Raw genomic sequence first — 26,784 nt, forward strand, 5'->3', positions numbered from 1 at the left:
AGTTCCAATGTGCCACAGTTTTAAACTGCCAGGAATTTTCAAAACAGTGTGCACTCTGCTGCTGAGTCAAAAATTCACTCTAGTAGTTCCTGTTACCAACACAGTGCTCAAGTTCACCCCAAGACCAGCTTATTTTCACTGTTATGACCAACCAGATAGAGAGGTCTCTAAAGGCAGCTCCCCCTGGCCATTCATACTTCCAACAACACACATCCTAAGGGTCAGGTTCTCAAGAGTCACATTTATCAGAAGACATCTGTTTCCTAAACAGAGGCCAGACATCCTGTTTCAACTCGACCACAGTTTATTGTTGACCATTGACCTTTCCTTCTGTGTATTTTCATCTCTGAAACTGTCAAGTATGAAATGAACTGATTTTAATCCAACTGACCATTTACTTATTAGAATACACTTTCTTTAACAGGAAGCTATCAAAAATAAATGCTCAGGAAAAAACCTTGATGGTGTACTGCCAGTTAGATTTGAACATAATCAGGATCATATTAGAAGCATGATTCACTATGTGCTATGTCTATACCAGAGATTACAGGAAACTTTAAGAGACAGCCTGGTACCTTGTGAAATGACGAACGGAATGAAGTCCAGACCACACTGCACAACCTGGCAATCTTTCATGCCAAAGGCCAAAATCTTGGTGAATATTAAAAAGAGCAGAAAGAAAGCATGGCAAGAGTTTCTGAATTGCATTAATTATCCTATGCAAGCCAGAAAAGATGGTATAACGTGACCTGAGACATTGGTCGGACAGTCTTTGTTGACGTTAAGGGGATCGGGTTGGTTCTCTCTGCTGGTCAGGCTTGTTAGGGTTTCTCCCTTTGTCCATCCAAAATATTATTATTACCAGAAGTTATCTAAAACTGATCCCTGTGTCATTAGTGAAATCTTGTCATATATTCTTAGATCATATTTGTGGTTAGCTGCCTTTTGTTTTTGTTGTCTCAACTGCCTACCTGGAATATTAGTGTATGGCATTGCGCCCTCAGTGTCTTTCGTGACCACATGGCTATACAAAATACTATTGTGGAATTCCAAGATTTCATTGGCAAATGGATCAGCAGGTGTATTCATTCTTATTGTTTCTTTATCTTTCTATCTCAAGTACATTGATATTTAAGTTAAAGGTGATTAGTTTTGAACGTGTGCATTTATTATCGAACCATGTCCCCAGTTGTTCTTAAATAATTGATAAAATAGCCTCTATACATTTTGAACTATTCATAACTATTCAGCTTTGAACAATCTGTGTCTTTAATGTAAGAGCCTACTAAGCACAGACATTAAAGAATCATTGTGTTCAAAGTTGAACAATTTCGACTCGGTAAACACTCAGTTCTTTAAAGAATCAAACTCCCATGCATAAAATGTCTTCAAACTCCTGAGTACTTTACGAGTGAGCTAGTTAAATATCTGACTTTAAACATATAAACAAGAAAAATTTTAGGAAAGGTTTTACATTAATCTTCAAGTTCATTGGAGATGGCTAAGTGCTCTCATTGAGCAAAAACTAGTTTTTTATGCATCTGAATCTTTATGATGTCATGTCTCCTGAACTATGTGTCTCACAATGATATAATTGTCCTGGTACTTCAATAATATCAGTAGATAATGTCTGCAAACTGTTTTATGACTAGACTTGGTAGTAACGAAGTAATAAATAAAAATGTCATTCTGATGTTGCAGTCTGCATAAATGTACTAAGTGTTCAAAGTTTTTCCTTTCACAATTTTGTGAAGGGTGCCAGCAAGAAAAAGTTTCAGGAATGTTTGAAATTATATGTGAAGTTTATTGGAAGTTGCTAAATGCTTTCGTTCTCAAATACTGAATGAATATAGTCCAGGTATTTGTGTCACTTACGCTGCATCAAGATGAAACACTCAATTTGTAACTGAAGTACTTGTTGTATTGCGTTAAACTTCCAACATAAGATGATACCTCATAATGAGTAGATTATGACAGCATTTTAAATTTTTAAATTCATTCAACAATTAAACCAAATATTGAAAATCAAATGTTTGTTACCCCTGGAAGTGACCTCCAACTGGTACCGAGTTTCTGGATAACATTATAGTATTATAAATAGCTCAAAATGTATAGGTGTTGTTTCATTACTTATTTTAGAACTGCTTAGCTAATGGTTTGATAATGAACAGATATATTCAAAGCTAGTCACCATTAACTCAAATATCAGTGCAATAGAGATGTAAAAATAAAGAACTCTTCATGGTGTTTAAGTTAAAAATGTAGCGTCAACCCCTTACGACTTCTTGTCACCATGTGGTGGTCCACATTTGCCATCTGCTGCCTGACAAGCCTTCCCATGCATGTGTAAATTTGGCTTACTTTTGAAAGATTGTGGATCCTACATTTGGTATTTTTAACTCCTAAAATGATGGCAGTGACAGCTGGAAGAAGCTTGAGAATTATAACTCAACTGATGGTACTTGAAATCCAAGAGCATTTTGTTCAGTTTGTGATGTTGGTGTGTAATTGACATTTATCAGTCTCTCAAACATCCATCTGTTAGCTTACTCTCTGTGGGCATGGAGTTAACCCTTTGAACGGAACATCGGTCTGAGATACCGCCATAGTTGACATTAACAATGCTAACGGCGCTGCATTGTTCGTGAGGGTGGGGAGAAGCCCAGTAATCTTCAGTCGGGTCCCGAACCGCAGCTGGCCAACAACGTATTGTCGGCGCATGCATTGTTTTCAAGTAAGTAGAATTTTTGTTACGTATTGTCGGTCTGTGAGACCGTGTTCCGAAAAAATGCATTCCCCTCCCGGTCTGACAGACCGGGTGTTCCTAAAAGTGTCAAATTTTTGCCGGTCTCCCAGACCGGTGTTCCTAAAAGTATCACGCATTTGTCGGTCTGTATGACCGATGTTCCACTCTTTGAACTCTTCTGTTTTCTGTGTAGCAACATTTCATCTATTTGATTGAAATTTTTGCCACCACACGATGCTTAATACTTTTGTGTTCATAGAAGAACGAGAAAAAAGTGTAACAACTCGTATTTAACGTTTTAATTTTTCCTCTTTCCGTTTTTCACACACATTCTCCAATTTACCGCGCAAACTTATTACAGCGATAGAATTATCCCCATTAAATTTCGTTAAAACTCATTTTTCCCTTTTTCCTTGCAGGTTTACAATGGAAGGTCCGAAATATGTTTCAAATCGGTCGAAAAGAATTGTAGCCCTTGCACGCTCTCAAAATTACCTTGAAGAATCAGACTCGGAAGTGGATTCAGATGAATCATGCATTCCAGATGAGGACCTTACTATCCAAGATCCTCGCAATGAAACAGATAATGACGATGACTCTCCCAATGATGATGATCGCGATGATGAAACTATTCGAGAAATATTTGAAGTCGAAAATACCGCAGTTCGCGAAGAAACTGGAGAGCAACCACAGTCTGACATAACTTCTGGTGGAAGCAGACTAATCACTCCACAGAAGCCTGCTGATGTTGCTAGCTCATCTACGCGTTCTGATGACACTCTAGATGAGAGTCGTCTTCCAGTTTCTTACTACGGAAGAAACAAGTGTTTCACATGGTCATCAACTCCTGTTCGCTCTAAGACGCGAACAGCAGCATCCAATATAATAAAGGTACGGCTATCAAAGATACAAGGGCCTGCTCTTACCGTGGGGAAAAACCCACTCCCAGGTGAAGTGTGGCGCCTTTTGTTTACTGACGACATGATTGAGACGATTGTAAAGCATACTAATGAAAAGTTGGCCAAAATTCGTTCTGTTATTGAACTAAAAGAAAGTGTAGCTTACAGAGACACTACTGTGCAGGAAGTGAACGCTGTGATTGGAGTCACAGTTCTTTGCAGCATATTCAAATCTGCGAGGGAGCCTATGACCTCGCTGTTTTCCACTTCGGTCTTGGGGAGGCCAATTTTTCGATCAATAATAACAGAAAAGCGATTAGGAATATTGCTTAGGGCATTTAGATTCGATGACTCGAGCACGAGGGAACAGAGGGAAAAATATGACCCAGCTGCTGCCATTACAGACATATTTAATAAGTTTATTTGGAACTGCCAACAAATTTATAGCCCTGGAGCGCATTTGACAGTTGATGAAACTTTGGTGCCTTTCAGAGGGAGGGTTAAATTTCGTATATATATGCCGAATAAACCGGCTAAATATGGCATTAAGGTCATGGGTCTGGCAGATGCACACAATGCATATATTTACAATGCCTACATCTACTCCGGCAAAGGCTGTGATGGAGCCACACTTTCTACAGCAGAAAAGAAAAAGAGCATTCCCACGCAGTCTGTAATCCGCCTATCTAAAGGGCTGTATGGCACAAACAGAAATATTAGTTGCGACAATTGGTTTTGTTCTGTGGAACTTGCCCAGGAGCTACTAGCTCACAATTTGACATTAGTTGGGACACTAAAAAGAAACAGACCCCAGATACCAGCAGAATTTCAAGCAAGAAGCGATCGTGAAATTGGGTCCAGCCTTTATGGCTTTACGAAAGAAATGACTCTGCTTTCTTATGTCCCAAAAAGGAATAAGGCAGTCCTACTTCTTTCGTCAATGCATCATTCCAATTACACTGACGTTTCAAATGATAAACCTGAAATCATATCTTTTTATAACGCCACAAAAAGTGGAATAGACACGCTAGATATGAAGTGCAGTGTTTATTCTACTAATCGCAAAACAAGAAGGTGGCCGTTGGCTATTTTTTACCACATGGTGGCCATGGCTGGATCAAACGCAAGTATACTTTATGGACTTTTTGGAGAGAAGAAAACCGTATCACGTTTTGATTTCCTGAAAAGAGTTTCTCTATATTTGGTCTACGATTTCGTAAAATCCCGACTGGCAATCTCCAATCTGCCTCAAGAGCTACAAAGTATTATTTCATCTTTAGAAGAAGAGGCAGCAAAAGAAAAGCAAATCGTTAGCCAACGGAATAAATTTGTTGTTCGAGTTGATGAGTGTCCGACGGACACACTTGGTAAAAGAAAAACCTGTCGATTTTGTCCATATCAAAAAAAGAGGAAAACTGCCTACAAGTGTATTTCTTGCGAAGAACCAACGTGCTTGGAGTGTTCACGAAAAGTGTGCAAGACTTGTGCAATTAAAAATAAAAGTTAAATTTTTTCTTTGCATTACATTTTAGTATTCATTTTCTTTGTGTTGTAACTATAATAATGTAAAAAAAAAGTATTTCTAAAGGAGTAATGTGTAAACAACAAAACACTGCAAATTAAAGTTTTTCCTAGTAATAAACTTGAATTTACTGGTATTTTAACAAATATTATGGTTCAAAAACCTATTATTATGTTTAATTACACCTTAAAGAGAGAGAGAAGCAACGTAGAAGTGCGGAAAAGTCATAAAAATAGAGAAAAATACACTTTAAATGTCCTAGCGGTCTAGCAGACCGATGTTCCATCTTACCGCCGAGTAAAAGATGTTCCGGTTAGAGGGTTAAGCTTGTCACTGATTAGCTGTCCTTACTTGCCGTAGGATTTCCATGGAAGGTTTTATCAAAGATAATCCTTGAAAGACTTTCATCATAGTCGAGTATGTTTGCATGTCTTATAGGTATAAAGCAGATGTGTTGTTTAATGCAATTGTCATAATATTCTAACAATATTATAGCAGAGATGCTGAGCATCTCTGTTATATGATGAGTAGCAACTGTCCTTTTCTAATATTGTTATATTCCACCCTGGCTTTTTCAGTGTTTGATTTTGTCATAGTATTCTGATTGTTTGTTGTCAAGTAATTAAGACATTGAATGTGCACAAGTTTGTAAATTGTGAGACTCCAGGCATTTGAAAGGCAGTAAAATAAAATTTTTAAAATTAAGTGGAAATGTGTGTGGAATTTTCTGTACAATTAATGCAGACATTACTTCTACAGCCACATACCAGAAATACCTAATAGAGAAATAAAAAATGATAATCGTGTTATGTGCTATACCTGCTTTCTGCGAAAAATTTTAAAAAGCTGAAAGTTAGCGTAGTACATTATTTGTAAGTATTGCACTACTTTTACATTCAAGCTTTTATGAATATTTGTTTTCTTTCAGAGAGATTTACTGAATTCTGAAAAGAGGGAACAGTGTGAATCACTAATTACTATTATGAAAAAACTTGTGGGAAAGAGTAGACTTAACATTGCTGGTTTCCAGAATGATTTTAATCAAGTTGTAAGTAAAATTTCAATAATAACTGTGCTTCATTTCCAACATTATTGATTTCTGATTATTTAAAATCCAGTTCTTGTCTGGCTTATTTTTGCACTTAGAATTCTTAAGAGATGCGACTCACATAGCTTTAATTTTTTGACAGTTATGTAATAAATTGTAGTGTATTGCATAAAATATTCACATAAGCATCATAACCCTTCCGACTCACAAAGAGAACTGTTCTGGATCTTTCTGTCACAACATTTCTCCCACCTTACCCTTCCGCAAGGAAGTCCCTTTAGATTTTAACTTAAGCCTAAAGCCATTACTCATTACAGCTTTAATTACAAATGTCCATAATACTTTTAAAACTAATATATACTTAACAATATAGAGAGATTAATGCAGAAAACATTATTTACAGCTATACATTTAAAACACAGTTACAGATTATTGGTTGCGTTCTTCGCAGGATGGTGGCAGCACTTTACAGCGGCGAGCTGCCTTACTTTACCCTGCTGCCATTAGATGGCATATGCGCGCTCCGCAATCTGTCATCTCACTGCTTGCTTTATACAGGACTTTTACACTTGTCCTGCTAGCAATCATATTTTTTAAGTTATGACAGATAATACCGGTATAACTTCTACAAAATGAAATGGAACAGTTCCTACACTGTGTGACTCATACTTGTGTCATTATAATTGTTAGTTTTGTAAAATTATGTTATGGTTTTGTCATTCTGTGAAGTGCAAACAGTTAATGAAGTTTATTGTAAACAATTACTCATGGATCAAAAGCAAGAGCAACATTTGTGAATAAGTAATTTATTTCAAAAATGATTTAATGCTAACCATTATGTAGCCTTGGAGTGGCACAGAAACAATGAAGTATTCACTTGTACAAATCTTTGATGTTTACCCATTAAACTGAAATATCCAGTAGGTAGGTAAAACAAAATTAAAATATTTGCTTAGTAACTCATGAAAAATTGAAGAATTTACTGACAGTGGTATTGACTTCTATCTGCCCTAAGTAAGATTAAGTTGTGAATGTGGAGGTTAATTTTTACTTTCACTCTCATATTTTTTTATTTCAATGTAGATATTCAAATTAAAGGTTGTGTTGACAAATTTTGGATGGGGAAAGGATACTGTGAGGCTGTAGTCAGTTCATAAAATTAATCTAAAACATTTTAAGCAAGAGGTTTTAGTTTTTTCCTCAACATTCTTGAACAATAATCATAGCCTATATTAAAATGGGAATGACAACAGTAATGACATGAATGAGGAAAACTCCAATTTATTGAAGTATTCCAGAACATAAACACATTTATGGTTAAATTGTCAGATATTTTATTTAATGTTAATTATTGTATTGAGAGGAGAGTAATGTTACTGAAATATCTGGAAAGTGCCTTTAATTTGGTTATCTGCAGCTATACTTTGGACTTTATAAACTTTAAAAAGATGTGGATGTAACTGAAGTGGTGTCTTAAGCTTTTCTTTTTATTTGTTAAAGGAAGTTCTGAATGTAGAATCAATACCTGATGAGTAAGTTAATAAACTGACCGCCCTGGATTGTAATTGGGCAAGAATAATATATACTTAAGTTGAATGTAGCTTTTTGTCTTAGTAATTCTCAACAAGTTGCTTATTTAACGAATTCATTTTGCGTTAGATTCTTACAGTCCACATCATCTCTCTTGCACATTTTTTCCTCAGTGAATAACTTGGGCCTGAGTGTAAACTGTTTCAGGATGTTTTACTAATGGGTGCCTCAAAAGGAAGATTATATTTGATGTGTCAAAATAAAACAGTTGTGAAATCTATCGACAAAATATTTATTATTGAAATATATGGTTTAGGAATTTATTTCTTAAAATAATGTCATTAAAATGCAATACAGAATGCCTACAGCACTCATTTAAATGCTGAACAAAATTTTGCATGACAGCTCAGCATGTAGACACTGGGAGTGCTTCCACATTGCTACGGACATTTTCTTTCAGTAGCTCCAGAGAAGTTGGATTATTGACATACATTTTAGATTTGACATATCCTCATAAGGAAAAAACTATAGGGCTGAAATCTGGACAGTGGGCGGGAATTTATGTCATCTCTCCAGGAGATCAGTTTGCCAGGGAAAATTTCACAAACTTGCAGTACAGACACACTGGACATGTGTGCTCTGACTCTGTCATGCTGAAATCATATTCTTTGGTTATAAACAGTGAAGCTTTGCAATTAGACACCAAAAAGTCATTTAACATCATCACATAATGTTCTGAATTCACTACAACTTCACGACCGCTCTCATCCTCAAAAAAGTATAGGTCAGTTATTCCTCAAGCCAATATCACAGCCCACACAGCAACTTTTGGTGAGTGAAGGGGTTTCTCATGCTTGTATTTAGGAGTCATTGCACTCTGATAGCAGCAATTTTGCTTATTAACTTGACTGTTCAGGTGAAAATGGGCTTCATCAGAAAAAAGATGTTGTTAAATGAAGGGCATTCAGTCACATCATTAACAAACTGCAGCCTATGTCTGGAATCCTGAGGCTATAATTCTTGCACCAGTTTGATTTTGTAAGGGTGCAATTTAAGGTCTTTTTGCAGAATTTGGTGTAGTGATGCATATTTAAAGAATTTGTACGCTTACGAATGGAGCGGTTAGGATCATCACAAACAGGCTGATTTACACTTTCCATGGCTCGGTCGCCTGGATTTTGGTTTGGCCAGTGTTCTTCTGCATAATCTTTCATTGATTGTATCAGTACCTGTTTGACTGTGATGTATTGTGAAATTTTGAACATTTGCAAGTGCCGCAATAAACTAATATTGTTATCGTCAATTATAGGCTTAAACTAAATTGTGCTCATAAAATTTTTAAAGACAGTAGGTCTCTCCTTGTTCAAAACAACCTTTCTCTAATTTCATTGACCTATTACGTGAGAAATAAGTTAGTTTCAGAATTTTCGGATGCTTACAAAATTATATTTTTTGAGTTAGTGGTACGTGTGTTTTGAGTAAGTAATTTAATTTGTAGCAAATCAGCATTTGTGGTTCACAATTCAGCCAGACTATACATCATCGCTGAATTTCATTGTATATAAACTCAAATAAACATGCGTTTTTGAGGATTTTTGGAAGCTACCATTGTCCTTTCCATAATCTATGAGCAGTTGAGGTTTGTGATTTAGTTTCTGTGGCATATTTTCTAACTACCATTCTCATGCATCTGGTTTTCCCTTAAAGAGAAGTAGTCCTATATATTATCTGCATTTATCATAAATTAACTCGATTTTCGAGTTTGCTAACAACTGTAATTAGCATCAAAACATTTTAGGAAACTAGTAATTTCTATCACAGGTTTTTGTGATGCCTTAATAGAAATCTCGCTTTGTGTATCTGCTTCAGTTCTTACAGGGAAATAGCAACTTCTTAGCTCAACAGATTAAAATATAATCAGCAGATGTAATGGAAAGTCCTTTGTTCAGTGCCTTGCAATGCAATGCACCAGCAAGATGCAACTCCACTGTGAATGCTGTTCCCAAACACGGGATAAGTTGGTTGACATTTGTAAGCAGCTGGAAATGATGACAGTTGCTGCGAATGGGTGTGTTGGAATAGCTCCTGAGAGTCATGTACCTAAGATACCTCTACCAGAGGTGTCTCAAGTACTATCCTCTCCTGTGGAGCCTGTCTCCTCTGCAGAAAGTACAGGATCTTTCATTACCCATCCACTTGATTGTGAGTGGCATGTCAATGGTGGATCTAGGTGTCCCATACAGGGTGGACAGGGACCAGGGAGAACTCAAGGTGTTGTACCGATCTCCCTGACCGACAAGTTAGAGGTGCCGTATTTCACTGCAACTGAAACAGTGAGATTCACTTCACCTGTGTTGGGGAAATCTGTTTTGTCCAGTGTCAGGAGGAGGCAAACACAAAATGGTAGGGGTTTATTAATTGTCAGCAGTTCAAACGTATGGCGAATAATGGCACCCCCTTAGTGAAAAGGCAGCAAGGGACAAAAAAGGACACCAGGTGCACTCAGTGCCAAAGCTCACAATTTGCAGCATTTTTGCCAGAACTGATCATGACCCTTTTCTTTTGAGTCAAGTGGAAGGACTGAACCAGAGACTTCAAAATTTTTATGACAAGCTAGGTTTCGGCTCTCTGGACTTGTGTCATAGGACTGAAAACTGTAGGGTCCTCTAAATAGCTCAGATGTGCACTACACATTGTAGCTGTTTGTGTGTGTGGAATGCACACAAGAGTTTTTTTAGATTGGGTGACTCCATCCAACCCAGATAACGATGGCTGTAGGAAACCTAGAAGTATCAGTGTAAGATTGAAAGAAATGCCTGTCACAGGTGATAGTAATTAAATCCTAATGGTAAACTGCCGAAGCATTTGAAACAAAGTACCAGAGTTTGAAGTGCTCATGAAAAGCAGTGAACTCACATAATACTAGGTACAAAATGCTGGTTGAAACCTGAAATTGACAGCAGTCGGATTTTTGGGAAAAATTTAAGTACATATCGAAAGAAGAGGCAAATCGGAAATGGAGGTAGTGTATTTGTTGCTGCAAACAATAAACTCAAATCCACCAAGATAGAAACTGAAGCTGCACGTGAAATTGTTTGGGGAAGACTCAGTATCAGGGTTTGGCATAAAATGATAATTGGTTCCTTCTATTTCCCACCAAACTTCCGAGAAAACCTCAGTTCACTTGTACGTAGGTTCCCCCGTCATACTGTAATCATCGGTGGAAACTTCAGTCATCCAACAATTAATTGGGAAAATTACAATTTTGTTAGTAGTGGGCATGATAAGGCATCCTGTGAAACTTTACTAAATGCCTCCTCTGAAAACTACCTATAACAGATAGTTAGGAACCCCACTCATGATGGAAGTATATTGGATGTAATGGCATCTAATAGAACTGACCTGTCTGAGATATTCACTTCAAAACTGGTATCAGTGACCATGACGTGGCTGTGGCAACAATGATTACCAAAGTACAAAGGGCATTTAAAACAATCAGAAAGATGTATATGTTCAGTAAACTAGGGAAAAAATCAGTAATGTCATATCTCAATTAGGAACTTTAAACTTTCAGCACAGGTCAGGAGCATGTAGAGGAACTCTGGCTCAAGTTTAAAAGAATAGTTGACCTCACACTGGATGGATATGTACCCAGTACAACAGTTCATAATGGGGAGGAACCTCCGTGCTATACAGTCACTGTGAAGAAACTTCTGAAGAAACAGAGATTACTGGATAAAAGGTGTAAAACAAAGCACAGGCCTATAGATGGAGAGATGCTGAATGAAATGCATTTGGCTGTCAAGAGAGCAATGTGTCATGCCTTCAATGACTACCATGGCAGAGTATTGTCAGATGACATTTCACAAAATCCAAAGAAATTCTGGTCGTATGTAAAGGCTGTTAGTGGCACTAAAGTTAGGGTTCAGTCCCTAACAAATGAGATATAAACTGAAATTGAGGGTAGCAAAGCAAAAGATGAAATGCAGAACTCCATTTTCAAATGTTCCTTTACTAAGGGAAACCCAGGAGAATTGCACCAGTTTAATCCTTGTAGCTCTGAAAAGATGAATGAAATAAGTATTAGCATCAGTAGTGTTGAGAAACAGCTGAAATTGTTAACCCTTAACCTGAAACATCTCTGAAATGTGCGTAACTGGAAACAAGTGGTCTCTCAGACCTCCTAATATTGTATATCACAAAATTCCACATAAGTTGACAGAAATCAAGTAAATAGTCAGTTAATTCATGTTATAAGCAAATTTAGTATTTTTCAGCCTATGTAAACACTTTTTTGTTTAAATTACATAAAATAAACATGAAATATCACAGGTACGTGGAGTCATTCAGTGTCAGATTTCATATGATTTTCACCACTGTTATACCAGACAACATATTCCTAAATATAAATAAAATGCTGCAGAAAATGTAAAAAAAGATAAAACTTAACTCAACTGAAATATTATATCACATATCTTTTGCACAGTAGACACACATCTTTCTGATGCATTCCAGGCAAACCGGGTGACCACATTTGATGCACTAATATGCCATTTTCCTCTTATTGGATGCAGGGCACTTCATAAACATCTTCCTTTTGTCTATTCTATCACTTGGTATGCCTTCGCTTGATTGCTGAGTGCCTCCCAGAACTTTGTGGATCATTTCCTTGATATTTCTATGTAAATTTTGAATTTCCAGGTGTCTTCTTAGATGTGGCTCTATCAGCTCCATGGTCAAACATTTGGTGAATTTGAGGCGAGTTAGCATGGGGTTTCCTCTGCAGCACAAATACAGAACAAAACTGTTCACGCAACTGATGTTGACAAGTGTGTAAAAGACTGCCATTGGCTAGCGCCACAACTGCGTCGTGGTCACTGATACCAATTTTGATGTGAATATCTCAAACAGGTCAGGTCTATTTGATGCCATTACATCCAATATACTTCCATCATGAGTGGGGTTCCTAACTATCTGCTATAGGTAGTTTTCGGAGAAGGCATTTAGTAAAGTTTCACAGGATGTCTTATCACGCCCACCATTAACAAAATTGTAATTCTCCCAATTAATTGTTGACAATTCTTATGATGATCCAGATTTCATGATAGGTGATGGTCACCATGAAACAGAGAGTGATTCTAGTTAAGAAAGTGTTTTATTGGAAGAAGAGCCTGGAGCGGTCTATACTACAGATAATACCTCACAGCAAACACAGTACTTTTATGGTAAAAATAATTTCCAATGGAAACATTCTGAGCCTGTTAGAACAAGAAGAACCCCAGAGCACAGCATTCTGAAAGGGGGAATGCCTGGCCTAACAGCAAAACATCGAAGTTTGTGACAAAGTCCTACTAAATCTCAAATATGGGCGTATTTATTTGATGATTCATGATAGATGAAATAGTTTTACATACAAATGTTAAACTGACTAAAATAATGGCAAAATTGAAGGAAACAATTAATCCATCCAATTACGGAGATACTGACAACATTGAAATCAAAGCTTTCATAGGCCTTCAAATTATGACATCAGTATTCAAATCGTCTCATGGAGATATGTTGTCTTTTTTCGAAAAGGATCTGACCAATCGTCCTATATTTGTGGTGACAATGTCGGCAAAGTGCTTTGAAATACTTCTAAGTAGCATGAGACTTGACTGTGCGACTACGAAAGACAAAAGAAAAAAGTCAGATTGCGCAGCTGCAATATCAAACATTTTTGAGAAATTCGTTTTCAATTCTCAGCAATTATGCTGTATAAAAGGCAACATTACAGTAGATGAAATGTTAGTACTATTCAGGGGAATTGGATGGATTAATTGTTTCCTGCAATTTTGCCATTATTGTACTCAGTTTAACATTTTTTTGTAAAACTATTTCATATATCATGTCATCATCAAATAAATTCACCCTTATTTGAGATTTAGTAGGACTTTTCACAAACTTCGATGTTTTGCTGTTAGGCCAGGCATTCCCCCTTTCAGAATGTTGTGCTCTGGGGCTCTTCTCGTTCTAACAGGCTCAGAATATTCCCATTGGAAATTATTTTTACCATAAAAGTACTGTGTTTGCTGTGAGGTATTATCAGTTGTATAGAATGCTCCAGGCTCTTCTTCCAATAAAACACTTTCTTAACTAGTATCACTCTCTGTTTCATGGTGACCATCACCTATCATGAAATCTGGATCATCATCAGAATTGTCAAATGTGTCATCATCGATACCATTTTCTTCTTCATCTAAATCCTGTAACTGTGCTTGCACTCAAGCTTCCAAGCCTGTATTAGCTGCAGATATGTTACTCTTCTTAGAAAGTTGATCCATGTTATACCTGAAATATGACATAAATTCACTCATAGAAGAAGATGCTGTAAAATAACATCCACTGAAAGCAGAATATGCCTTAATTAGAAAAATGCGGTCTATTGGACCTACCAAATTCCTGTATTTAATATGAAATATGCGGTATCTCAGGCACACTCCTCTAAACAATACTCTGTATGTCTTCACTGACAAAGTAAAAGTGATTGTTGACTGCTGCTTTACACGCGGCAAGTATTGCGGCGAAGGTACTGGGAAAGTGAAGCTTTATTGTCAAAAGTATGATCATATGGGGTATCAAGGGAAATTTGTGACTGGATTGAGGACTTTTTGGTAGGGAGGACACAGCATGTTATCTTGGATAGAGAGTCATCGTCAGATGTAGAAGTAACTTTGGGTGTGCCCCAGGGAAGTGTGTTGGGACCCTTGCTGTTCATGTTGTATATTAATCACCTTGCAGACAATATTAACAGTAAAATCAGGCTTTTTGCAGATGACACAGGTACCTTAATTAAGTACTATCGGGGAGAAGTTGCATAAATATTCAGTCAGATCTTGGCAAGATTTCAACATGGTGCTCTAAGTGTTCAGAAATGTAAAATTGTGCACTTCATAAAATGAAAAAATGACTATAATATCACTGAGTCACAGCTGGAATTGGCCAACTCATACAAATACTTGGATGTGACAATTTGGAGGGATATGAAATGGAATGATCACATAGGTTCACACACGGGTAAAGCAGGTTGCTGACTTTGGTTTATTGGTAGAATACCAGGAAAGTGCAATCACTACTACTAAAGAGATTGCTCACAAATCACTCATGCGCCCCATCCTAGAATATTGCCCAACTGTGTGGGACCCATACGAGATATGACTAACAGGGGATGGGATGTTGACTGTTCACAGAGAAAGGCAACATGAATGGTCACAGATATGTTTAAACCATAGGAGAGTTCCACAGAGATACTAAAGGAACTGAAATGGGAGATTCTTGAAGACAGATGTAAACTATCCTATTAACAAAGTTTCAAGAACCGCCTTTAAATGATTACTCTTGGGATCTCCTACAATCTCCTATGTTCCAGTCAAGCTGGGATTGTGAGGATAATATTAGAATAATTACTGCACACCCAGAGGCATTGAAACAGTCATTCTTCCAGCACTCTGTATGTGAATGGAACAGGAAGGAACCCTAATGACTGTTACAAGAGTATAGATGTAGATGTAGATGTTGAACCGAACTACTCAAACATTTGGGGCCATTTCCGGATAAGGGGAACACATGTAGCATCATTTACATTACGCAATCCACGACCACTTAAAAATTTCCTCAGTGCTACAGTCGCTGAATCACCATTTTTACCATTCTCACACAGAGAACATGTTGTCTACTCCCAAAAAGCACTCCCTATTGACTGAATTCCTAAAGGCCAAGCAAGCGATCAACATACCCCTCAATCTCCTCTGATTTACAAGCGCATGTGCAAAGAGCTCTTCAAATATAAACTTCCTTTTGAGACACCTTTTATTAAAGATGACAATATGCAAAATATCTGTAATTTTTCAAATTAAAAATTGGCATAATATGCAGAGCAAAAGGGAATGAACTAAAATGTTTAAATTTTGCTCTGAGCAAAAGGGAATGAACTAAAATGTTTAAATTTTACTCTAACAATTTTATGAAAAGGGAAGTTGCTACTGACCATATAGCGGAGATGCTGAGTCGCAGATATACACAGTGAAAACACTGTCACAAGTAAGCTTTTGGCCATGAAGGCCTTCATAATAATAATAATAATAATAATAATAATAATAATAATAATAATAAAACACACACACACACACACACACACACACACACACACAGAGGCAAATGCAGCTCACACACACGACTGCTGTCTCTGGAAACTGAAGCCACACTGCAAGCAACAGCACCAGTGCATGATGGGAATGGAGACTGGGTGGGAGTAAGGAGGAGGCTGGAGTGTGGAGGGGGAGGGATAGTTGGGTAGGGGTGGGGGGACAGTGAAGTGCTGCGTGGGAGTGCGCAGGGACGAGGTGGAGAGAGGGGAGGGCAGCTAAGTGCAGTTAGGAGGCTAGGGCCAAGGAGAGAAGTAAAAAAGACTGGATGTGATGGTGGAATTAGGGCTGTGTAGTGCTAGATCGAGGATGAGGACACCCTATCCACATTCCTCCAGGACCTCAACAGCTTCTCCCCTATTTGCTTCACCTGGTCCCAATCAACCTACCAAGCCACCGTCCTAGATGTTGCCCTCCACCTTAGAGATGGCTACATCAGTATCTCTGTCCTAATCAAACCTACTAACCACCAGCAATACCTCCACTTCGACAGCTGCCACCTGTTCCATACCAAGAAGTCCCTTCCAAACAGCCTAGCCACCCGTGGTCATTACATGTGCATTGACGAGTGGTCTCTCTTGAAACATACCAAGAGTCTCACTGGAGCCTTCACAGACCATAATTATCCTCCCAATCGTGTACAAAAACAAATCTCCTGTGCCTTATCTTTCCAGCCTCCCACCACCTCACAAAGTCTCACCGTCCAGCCACAGAGGAGTATTCCCCTCGTAACTCAGTTCCACCAAGGACTGGAGCAGCTGAATTCCATTCTCCGCCAGGATTTTGACTATGCCTCATCATGCCCTGAAAAGAGAAATACCCTGCCCACTATCTTTCCCACCCCTCCACAGTGGTATTCTGCCGTCCAGCAGCAACATTTCAGTGTCCCCGACTCCTCCCCTACTATCGCTCCCCTTCCCCACCCCAGCCTCCTCCACACCCCCATACATTCGCCTCTCCCATTATGTACTGCTGCTGCTGCTCTGCAGAGTGTGTGTGTGTGTGTGTGTGTGTGTGTGTGTGTGTGTGATGTGTGTGTGTGTGTGTGTGTGTGCGCGTGCGTGCGTGCGTGCGTGCGTGGGTGTGTGTTTTGTCTATTTTTGACTAAGGCCGAGTCTTTTTGTTGTGACTATCTGCTGTTCTGCTATATGGTGAGTAGCAACTTTCCTTTTCATAATATTGTTGCATTCCGTCTCGGATTTTCCGTTGTTAAATTGTATTCTATGCACACTGTAATTTGGCACTTTACATGGGTGCTACTGGGAGAGACTGTTAGGGTTATTGAACATGAACAAGTTTCTTTACTAAATTGACTATAGGTGTTGGGTGCATGGTCCTACCAACAAGTAAATCAGCTGCCATTCACGTCATGAGTGGGTCAGTGAGGTCAGTGTTTTGTCATCATCTGGTATCATCAGAAGTGAACCAATTTACTCACTAATGGGTTTTGTGCTTTTGTCTCTTCTTAAGCTTTATTTTATTATTCAATCTGTGTTTGTCACAAATTGTGATGGTTGCATAAGGGCTTGACATTTTTCCTAATTGTGTTCACCACCAGTGAGATCAAATATTGGAAAGTAAAACATGATATAGGTTTCATATAGCAGAGTAAAGAAATAGCCTGCACTGTGCATAAATAGAACATAAATAGACAAGAAAGTTTTTTTAGTGGAAAATGTTTCAAGGATGAAGCAGTCAGCTTTATTGAAGGAGAAAGATATTGTGTTTTTTAATTATTTTATTTTATTATTTTTTTAGTGTATTTGCCACTTAGAAAAATATCAAAAGCCAGTGTATAAAGTAAAATGATGCTATGTACTGCCTTCTAAATACTGTTTTATATGTTTATATATGTATATCTTCTAAAACAAATATATGTTGATATTTTTATATGATACTTTTCTTGTTCTTCTTGTTCTCAGCTGTGTGGAAAATTTACCATAGGACCTTTTTCAAGAACATTAATTACAAAATGGTTCTTTGGTTATTAATAAACTCTACTATCGTTCCTAGTTTCTTAATGCTGTCACTTCATTGTATTCCATCTTTTTATAAGAAGGATGCTCTACTTTAATTTCACTTTCAGTATTGTGCTATGCAATGTGACATTGTGTTGATGTTTTGCCTAATGTGAACTCACTGTCATTTGCCAAGAACATACTCTTCTGTTCCACAACGTTCACTTGACATCCAATGCGAATTGTCCTTAACACAAAAAATGAGTGCCAAACTCCACAGCAGACATCACTCTGTCCACACAATTTTACATGATTGTGTAAACACAATTGAGTCCAGTACAGGATAAATTCTCCAAGAGTGCTGCAGTAGACTCATTCACTATGAGTAGTGTAATGAGGCATAAAATAGCTGGTATGAAAGAGGCTGAAGTTACTCTTCATATTCCCGTATTCCTAACACCCCCATGTGAAATGCCAAGTTACTTTGTGGGTGTAATAAACAAGGCTCCCAATTCAAGTAATTATTAATATGAAAACCAAGAGGTGTAAAAGTTGTATGTTTCTATTGCCTTTCTCCCAGGTTCTGTGTGGGTGGTGAAGCTGTGTCCTGCCTCACTTAATTTGTATGTGCTGTGTATTGTGAAACTCCATTTGCAGAAAATATTTGTGTAAATTTTCTTAGCTGTTGTATATGCTGCTATGCATCTAACTGAATTGATTGCAGTACTTGTATTGTCAACAAACAAGAACTGTTGACCTATTTTCAATATAAGGTGAGAGACATAAGGAATTGGACTGCATATGATCCTTGGAAAAAGCAACGGACTAAATTAAACCAACAAGAGTGGGAGTGCATCCATAATCAAACACTGTGTTATGCTGATAGTAATTTCTTCCCATTATGTGTTGGCTAAGAGCTTGAAGTCTGTGACTTACAGTGATAAAATTTATGATGATTTTCCCTTATTCTCCGTATTTAGATAATCAGTAGTCATGGTAGGAAGCTCAGTAAGATCTTTTAATGAGAACTTACTGAGCTTCCTAACATGACTTCTGATTAGCTTAGTAAGGGGAAATCCTTGTAAATTTTATTGCTGTAAGTCACAGACTTGAAGCTCTTAGCCAACAGAAAATTCTTTTGGTGTTAATTTCTTTCATCTTGTATGTATGCTGAATTGATGAGGGATGTGCTCAATAGAAGGGCCTTTTTGTAGATTAAAAAATCACAAAGCACTTTCCTTTAATTTTATAACCATAAAATTATTTTTCCAGGACAACATGCCACTGGAAGCACTGTGGTATTTCATGTCAGCAGCTCTAATCTCACTGCCAGTTTATATATTAAGGTAAGTACTAATTTGGGAGTTATATTTATGTGTATTGGAACAGATGTGTAGTAATTATTATGATTATATTCATATTATAGACATGTAAAGTCTCTTTTATATGTTTTTCCTTTTTTTTCATAGTCAGTCAAATCATATGAACTTTGTGAAGAACTTTGCATGTAGGCTTGTCCAGTTAAGCACTGTTGGTGGAGATGAAATCCAGAAAAGTGAAAGATGTTCAGGTCAGTAAATGCAGTTATCCACTTACATAATTAACCCCTCAATATAAAACCTTGAGTTATCTCGTTTTTATTATTTTGTCAAGAACCTAAAATCCCGAAAATAGTCGGCAATGTCAACACTTTCTAGATAAGATTAATACAGGAGATCCAAAGGAGAATACTGTGTTTCATCATGAGTTCATTTAGTAAGTGTTAGAGCATCACAGGATTGCTCATCAAATTCTAGTGGCAGGTGTCACAAGAAAGCTGCTTCACGTCACAGAGGTATCTACTATTTAAAATTCTGAGAGTACCAGACAGTAGTTCTTCTTGCACACCATTTGAGACTGAAGAGGAAAGGGGGTAAATGAATGTGGTCCTTCAAAGTACTCACCGTAAGGTTGTTTGGGCAATGTGGATGTACCTATAAGTGCTGAATTAAACAAAAGTGTTTGAATATTTCTTCAGAAGGATGTGAGAAGATACATCAAAATTATGGCAATAGAAACAATTGAAAACAATAAGAATACGAAGAAAACAGAGCAAAAATTTATGTTTGGTCTCCGCAACTCAAAACTCCCACTATATAGTGAGTAGCAATCTATCCTTTTTCAAAATATTGCAAGAAACTTATGTTGGGTAGACATCTGGGTTCACCCATTAAAATGGCAGATATTGCCATTGAATGAGCATTCTGAGATTTTTTAAATGTTTATTGAACTGAAGAAATGCATCAGAACCACAGATAGCAAGTAGTGATGCTGATGACATTCCAAAAGTAAATACATGTGAGATAGATAAGGCAATTTGTGAAACAAATACTAACAAAGAGATAGGGGGGCTGGCCAGTACTTACCTCAGCTCAGTACAGCTGATAGATACACAAAACAAAACAGAAAATTTACGTATCCTAGCTTTTGGAACTTTGTTCCATCGTCAGGGAGGAGTGAGGGGGAAAAAAGGGGAAGAAGGGAAAGTTGATTCAGTTACTCACAACCCAGGTTATGAAGCGACAGGGGAAATGTAAACAGGGAGGGTAGCAAAGATGGAGGCATAGGTGTCAGAGGTAAGCCAAAGATATTCTAGTGTAAGTATTGTGCAGCTTCAAACCAAAGAGGATGCATACAGAAGTATACATCTTTACTGGATTGGCTGTCGGATCGGAAATTACCTGCTCTGACACCTCAAAATCTCCATACTGTGCCAGAAGATCCATCCACATGTGCCCTGGCTCTTCATTGGACATTTAACAAATACACTCCTGGAAATTGAAATAAGAACACCGTGAATTCATTGTCCCAGGAAGGGGAAACTTTATTGACACATTCCTGGGGTCAGATACATCACATGATCACACTGACAGAACCACAGGCACATAGACACAGGCAACAGAGCATGCACAATGTCGGCACTAGTACAGTGTATATCCACCTTTCACCGCAATGCAGGCTGCTTTTCTCCCATGGAGACGATCGTAGAGATGCTGGATGTAGTCCTGTGGAACGGCTTGCCATGCCATTTCCACCTGGCGCCTCAGTTGGACCAGCGTTCGTGCTGGACGTGCAGACCGCGTGAGACGACGCTTCATCCAGTCCCAAACATGCTCAATGGGGGACAGATCCGGAGATCTTGCTGGCCAGGGTAGTTGACTTACACCTTCTAGAGCACGTTGGGTGGCACGGGATACATGCGGACGTGCATTGTCCTGTTGGAACAGCAAGTTCCCTTGCCGGTCTAGGAATGGTAGAACGACGGGTTCGATGACGGTTTGGATGTACCGTGCACTATTCAGTGTCCCCTCGACGATCACCAGTGGTGTACGGCCAGTGTAGGAGATCGCTCCCCACACCATGATGCCGGGTGTTGGCCCTGTGTGCCTCGGTCGTATGCAGTCCTGATTGTGGCGCTCACCTGCACGGCGCCAAACACGCATACGACCATCATTGGCACCAAGGCAGAAGCGACTCTCATCGCTGAAGACGACACGTCTCCATTCGTCCCTCCATTCACGCCTGTCGCGACACCACTGGAGGCGGGCTGCACGATGTTGGGGCGTGAGCGGAAGACGGCCTAACGGTGTGCGGGACCGTAGCCCAGCTTCATGGAGACGGTTGCGAATGGTCCTCGCCCATACCCCAGGAGCAACAGTGTCCCTAATTTGCTGGGAAGTGGCGGTGCGGTCCCCTATGGCACTGCGTAGGATCCTACGGTCTTGGCGTGCATCCGTGCGTCGCTGCGGTCCGGTCCCAGGTCGACGAGCACGTGCACTTTCCGCCGACCACTGGCGACAACATCGATGTACTGTGGAGACCTCACGCCCCACGTGTTGAGCAATTCGGCGGTACGTCCACCCGGCCTCCCGCATGCCCACTATACACCCTCGCTCAAGGTCCGTTAACTGCACATACGGTTCACGTCCACACTGTCGCGGCATGCTACCAGTGTTAAAGACTGCGATGGAGCTCCGTATGCCACGGCAAACTGGCTGACACTGACGGTGGCACAAATGCTGCGCAGCTAGCGCCATTCGACGGCCAACACCGCGGTTCCTGGTGTGTCCGCTGTGCTGTGCGTGTGATCATTGCTTGTACAGCCCTCTCGCAGTGTCCGGAGCAAGTATGGTGGGTCTGACACACCGGTGTCAATGTGTTCTTTTTTCCATTTCCAGGAGTGTATAAAGAACACAAAAATTTTGTAGTATCTTGAAAAAATCACTTAATATAGTAGAATCAGTTACCATGCATTGAAATAAATTGCGCAACTTTCTTCACCATATATCGTGAAGATGACATGACTTGTAGTGGTGCAAGCCCAAATGTCAAAACACTACTGGAGGAGAGGAGTGGGATAAGGGGGAGGAGAGTAACAGAGAGCAGGAAAGGTGTCCTGGGGGGTTAGCAGGATGTCTGAGTTTGGATGGGAGCAAGGAAGAGGAAGAGACAGGTGGGGATACAGACCAATGAAGATTGAGGCCAAGGGGGTTGTGGCAATGAAGAGTATATTGAAGGTAGAGTTTGCATCTGTGCAGGGAAGAATCCAGGCAGCACAGGCTGTGGAGCAGTTGTTGAACTCAAGCAATTGTGTGGTCCAGCTATCTCCTGGCCACAGTTTGGTGGTAGCCATTCATGTGGAGAGACAGCTTGTTAATTGTTATGCCCATGTATAATGCTGCACAGTGTTTGCAACTAAGTTACTAGACCATGTTGCTATTTTCTTTCACTGACATACTGAAGAATATGTAAATGTCTGTGTTACATCTCCCATTAGTCTTCATCATGATAGAATAAGATTTAAACTTAAGAGAGAAGTCAAATAAGAACATTCGTGTTAACAGTTATCATGTACACATATCCTGTGCTAGAGTGCAAGAGAATGTTCTCAGATCGTTAAACTGGGAAAACAATGAAGGTAGACATGTTAATGTAACATAACATATTTCTGATTGTATAGTTGTATTTGCCTTGAATTCACTTAAATTTCAATAACAGATGGAAAAACTTAATAGATCAAGTTTGAACATAGGCTTGAAAATCAAATTATAAAACTGATGTAGTGTACAATGAATATAAACAAATGATGAAATCGTAGAACCAATCAATGGATTTTTGTTAAGGAGAGCTGAAGAAAATCGCTGAACAAACAACAAAAGAAAGAAACAGAAGAGTAATAATCACCTCAAGTGCTTTTGATAAAGTAATATTAGCGATTTGAAAACTAAGCTTCCCAGTGTATGAGAAGGAAAGTTTACAATCAGTTTATATTAGCAGTTTGGACTTACAGTAGTGAGCTGTGGATTTTCAGCCTGAAAATCTTTAAAGAATTGAAGGTTGCTTAACAAGCAGTGGAGATATGCATGTTGGGAATTTCTAGGACAGACAGGAAAACAAGCAAGTGGATCAGGGAACAGATTGTAATGGAGGGAGTTATTACGAGTATAATGAAAATTAAATGCATGCGAGTGAGACATGTAGCCAGTGAATGGGTGGAAAATGAAAAAGGAAGTTCTTTTCTGGATTTCAAGAGATAATGAAAGTCTAAGATGACTGCATAATGGAAAGTGGGTTGAAGACTGGGCAACATGCATATGCAGAAGATCTTAGTGTGTGGAAAAGTTGAGAGGCCATTATCTAGTATTTTGTGTCAATGGCTGATATTGATTCAATCCCTACTCTGTGTTTGCTGTATGTTAGAGTTGTTTCTTGTTTATCATTTAGTAAAAAGGGCATGCGGTATGTTACCCATCACCCACGATCTCTTGAAAGTTGACTCGTCCAGTAGGGAACAGCCATTCAACAGTGTGGGGAATGGGTCTGCCCACATCTTTCAGTTTCCTCCTTAGAGTTCTCATCAAACGCTCCAACAGATAGATAACTTCCTGCCTAGCAATCACATCAAATCCTGAAACATTGTTTTGTGTACTAAATGTGCAGTTCAATACCTCCTTCACATCAAATATGTTCTCCTTACTAACTTTTCAAAGTCAGTTATGTGGGATTCATGTCAGGTGAAATTGAAAAGTGTTCACATAAGAAACATTAATAAACAGAGTCAAGTGTAATGAAAACAGAATGAATGAACTCATTAAGGTAAGACACACAGATATTCTCAACACACATTTATTCTCAGATACTATTCCTAATCTTTGCTGTACAAATTGTGAACATTGTCTCATTTCAAAATTGCAAAAAGGTCTACTCATTTAGTCTCATAGCATGCGTCAAATTCTAAAGCACAACTCTATTACAAGAACATATTCATATAGTGTATCATAGATTTTAACTCAGTCAATAAATAAGATAGAACTCTAGAAATTACATCATCTTACATACTAAATTCCAGACAAACAAAACACAGTTATCTAGTCTTATGTGTATGCGGATAGATTTAAACTCGGTCAGTGGATAAGATGGAACTCCAGAAGCTACATGATCTTATATACTACATTCATGGCAAACAAATCAAAATTACATAGTCTTTAAAATCTACAGACATAGTGAATATTTTCTTCTAAGACTAAGTATCATTATGCATCCATGTTCATATGTCTTGTCCTTTATACTAAATGTTAACAGTGCTTGACATTTTACGTACTTGCTTTGCTTACCAGTGGCACCTTTTATCTTTACATGTACAATGGGCATTTCCTCAAAAATCTTACTGTAATGGATCTTGTCTCTAAATTGTTCAGATATACCACAAATCGGGCTACCTGTATCAGTCAAACAATTCCCTTCCCACTGATCAATCTTAATTTTAATGTAAGGACATCCAAATTCTGAATCATCAGCTTTGTTAGTGGACACTTCATGTAAGAAATCACTTTCAGTTTCATCAAATGCTACATCCACACTGTTTTGCAGAGTTTTATCAATTTTACTGGTGTCATAGCATTACTGTGGTTACACATGTTATCAGGTAAGATTGACTGCACTTGAAAGGGTTCCATAGCTCAGCTAACATAACTAATTGCAGAAGGAACACACAGTATATTACTGTCAAAATTACATTTCCTACTTAGATCTTCTTTCACTTCATTCCACCAATTTGGATAGAAATTTTGACTAACCACAGCTAACTTATTCCAGAATACACATTTCTATGTTATCATCAATTTGGTCCCAAACAAATTTCAAAAAGTTTTCATCTTTATTCTCTAAGCTTACAGATAACCCACCTTTACTGTCTGGATCATTACTCTGCATGACATTAATGAAAAACTGCTGTGACTGGACTGGTATTCCACGACTCTCACTTACACCTTCACATACATCACTTACCTCACCTCTATTCACAAATAATTTTGAAACTTCATTATTCTTAAACTCAACAAAAACCTGATTCTCATCATCATCATCATATTCTCCCAAAATTACTTCATCAGTAACATCATTAACAACACAAGTTTCATCTCCATTACAGTCACAAACATCACCTACATTCATTTTCAGTAAGCTACCAGTCTCAGACTTACCAAACCCAATGATTTCATAGCTCTCATTCAGATTCACATCAAAAATACCACCTAATTCAGATCCAATACAGTCATCACCTGTTTTACATACATCAGTAACATTGTTCTCCAACCAAGAGAAGAAATCAGTAGTACACACTAAATCAGAATTCTCATCACTCTCACATTCAGGTTTGTGATTAGTGCCTACATCATTATAATCAAACATAGTATTCCAGAACTTTTGATCAAAACATAAATGAGACATCTGATATTCCTTCAGTTCAACTTCAGATACCTGTGCCACATTATTAATACTGTTATTATTGTCTAATTATAAGTGTAAATTGGAGGTCCTGTACTTGTTATGTTTCCTCACCCCAGAACTGTGGACCTTCATTGAGGTGGACTGCCATTTCCTAAATAGTTGCCTCTATGATTGTTTCTCGTATTAAATTGCCCATGGTTACCCCTATTATTCCTATTCTGCTGATGTTCAAAATTTCTGTGTCTATTACCATTTTGACCCTGATAGAAGTTACCACTATCTCTGTTCCTGTAGTTGTTAACATTGTGATCTCTATCATTTCGATTGTTATGATATGTGCTACTTTCTACTGCCCTATCCAGCCTGTCAACATATCATAAAAGTTGTTCAAGGCAATCGTCAGGTCCGTGTACTAAATCCCACTGCAACCTTTCTGGTAATCTCCCTTTTAGTGCACCAGTCAACATCATTTCGTCAAATGGTTTGTCAAGATGTTTTACTTTTTTAAGTTGATTCTTACAAAACTCTTTCAGTGTATTGTCCCTATTCCTATAATTAGGACCGTTCAGAAATTCAGTTTTAATTCTCCCTTGTTCAGCACCTGACCAAAATTTATTTAAAAAAATTTTTTCAAAACTTTGTTACGTCTGCCAATGACTTAAATTTAGATTTACCCAAGATAGAGCTTCACCTGCAAGACATCTTTTAACAAATTTAATTTTTTGATTGCCTCTCCTGCCTTACACATAACTATCTCTACAATGCTGTAGAAAATCCACTGGATTAAATTGACTAATGGAAAAGTTTTGATTGGAATGTTGGACCACTCAATACCATTATTTTAATTCATATTGTTATGAATACAGTTTTCCTTAATTACTGAAATTTTTTGGTCTAAGCATTTACGTTAGCATACTGTTTTCAACATATAGAATTTTTTTAAAATCTGAAATATTAAAGTTCTGTTCCATTTTTTCTGCTATGGCTTTCTGTTCAACTGTATCATCTACATCACTTCCCTCATCTCTATTCATTTTCTTAGCAATCACACGAGTCCACAAAAAAAAGTCTTCTTTCATTTCATTTGGTCCGTCATTGTTTATTTTATCTCATCACTGTTGGTCCGACGGT

At 38.2% G+C, this 26,784-nt stretch overlaps 1 protein-coding gene across 6 annotated transcripts in view; it reads left to right on the forward strand.

Annotated features, from left to right (window-relative positions):
• Positions 1 to 26,784, forward strand: part of LOC126458295 (Fanconi anemia group A protein-like) — a 240,518-nt gene that overhangs the window by 34,109 nt on the left and 179,625 nt on the right. For all 6 annotated transcript variants that reach the window (XM_050095235.1, XM_050095240.1, XM_050095239.1 and 3 more), the window contains exons 6-8: positions 6,096 to 6,215; positions 19,159 to 19,232; positions 19,356 to 19,456. In XM_050095235.1, the coding sequence (XP_049951192.1) occupies positions 6,096 to 6,215; positions 19,159 to 19,232; positions 19,356 to 19,456 (295 nt within the window). The remainder of the gene's footprint in view (positions 1 to 6,095; positions 6,216 to 19,158; positions 19,233 to 19,355; positions 19,457 to 26,784) is intronic.

This window comes from Schistocerca serialis, chromosome 2, assembly GCF_023864345.2.
Source record: "Schistocerca serialis cubense isolate TAMUIC-IGC-003099 chromosome 2, iqSchSeri2.2, whole genome shotgun sequence".
NCBI classification, from domain to species: domain Eukaryota; kingdom Metazoa; phylum Arthropoda; class Insecta; order Orthoptera; family Acrididae; genus Schistocerca; species Schistocerca serialis.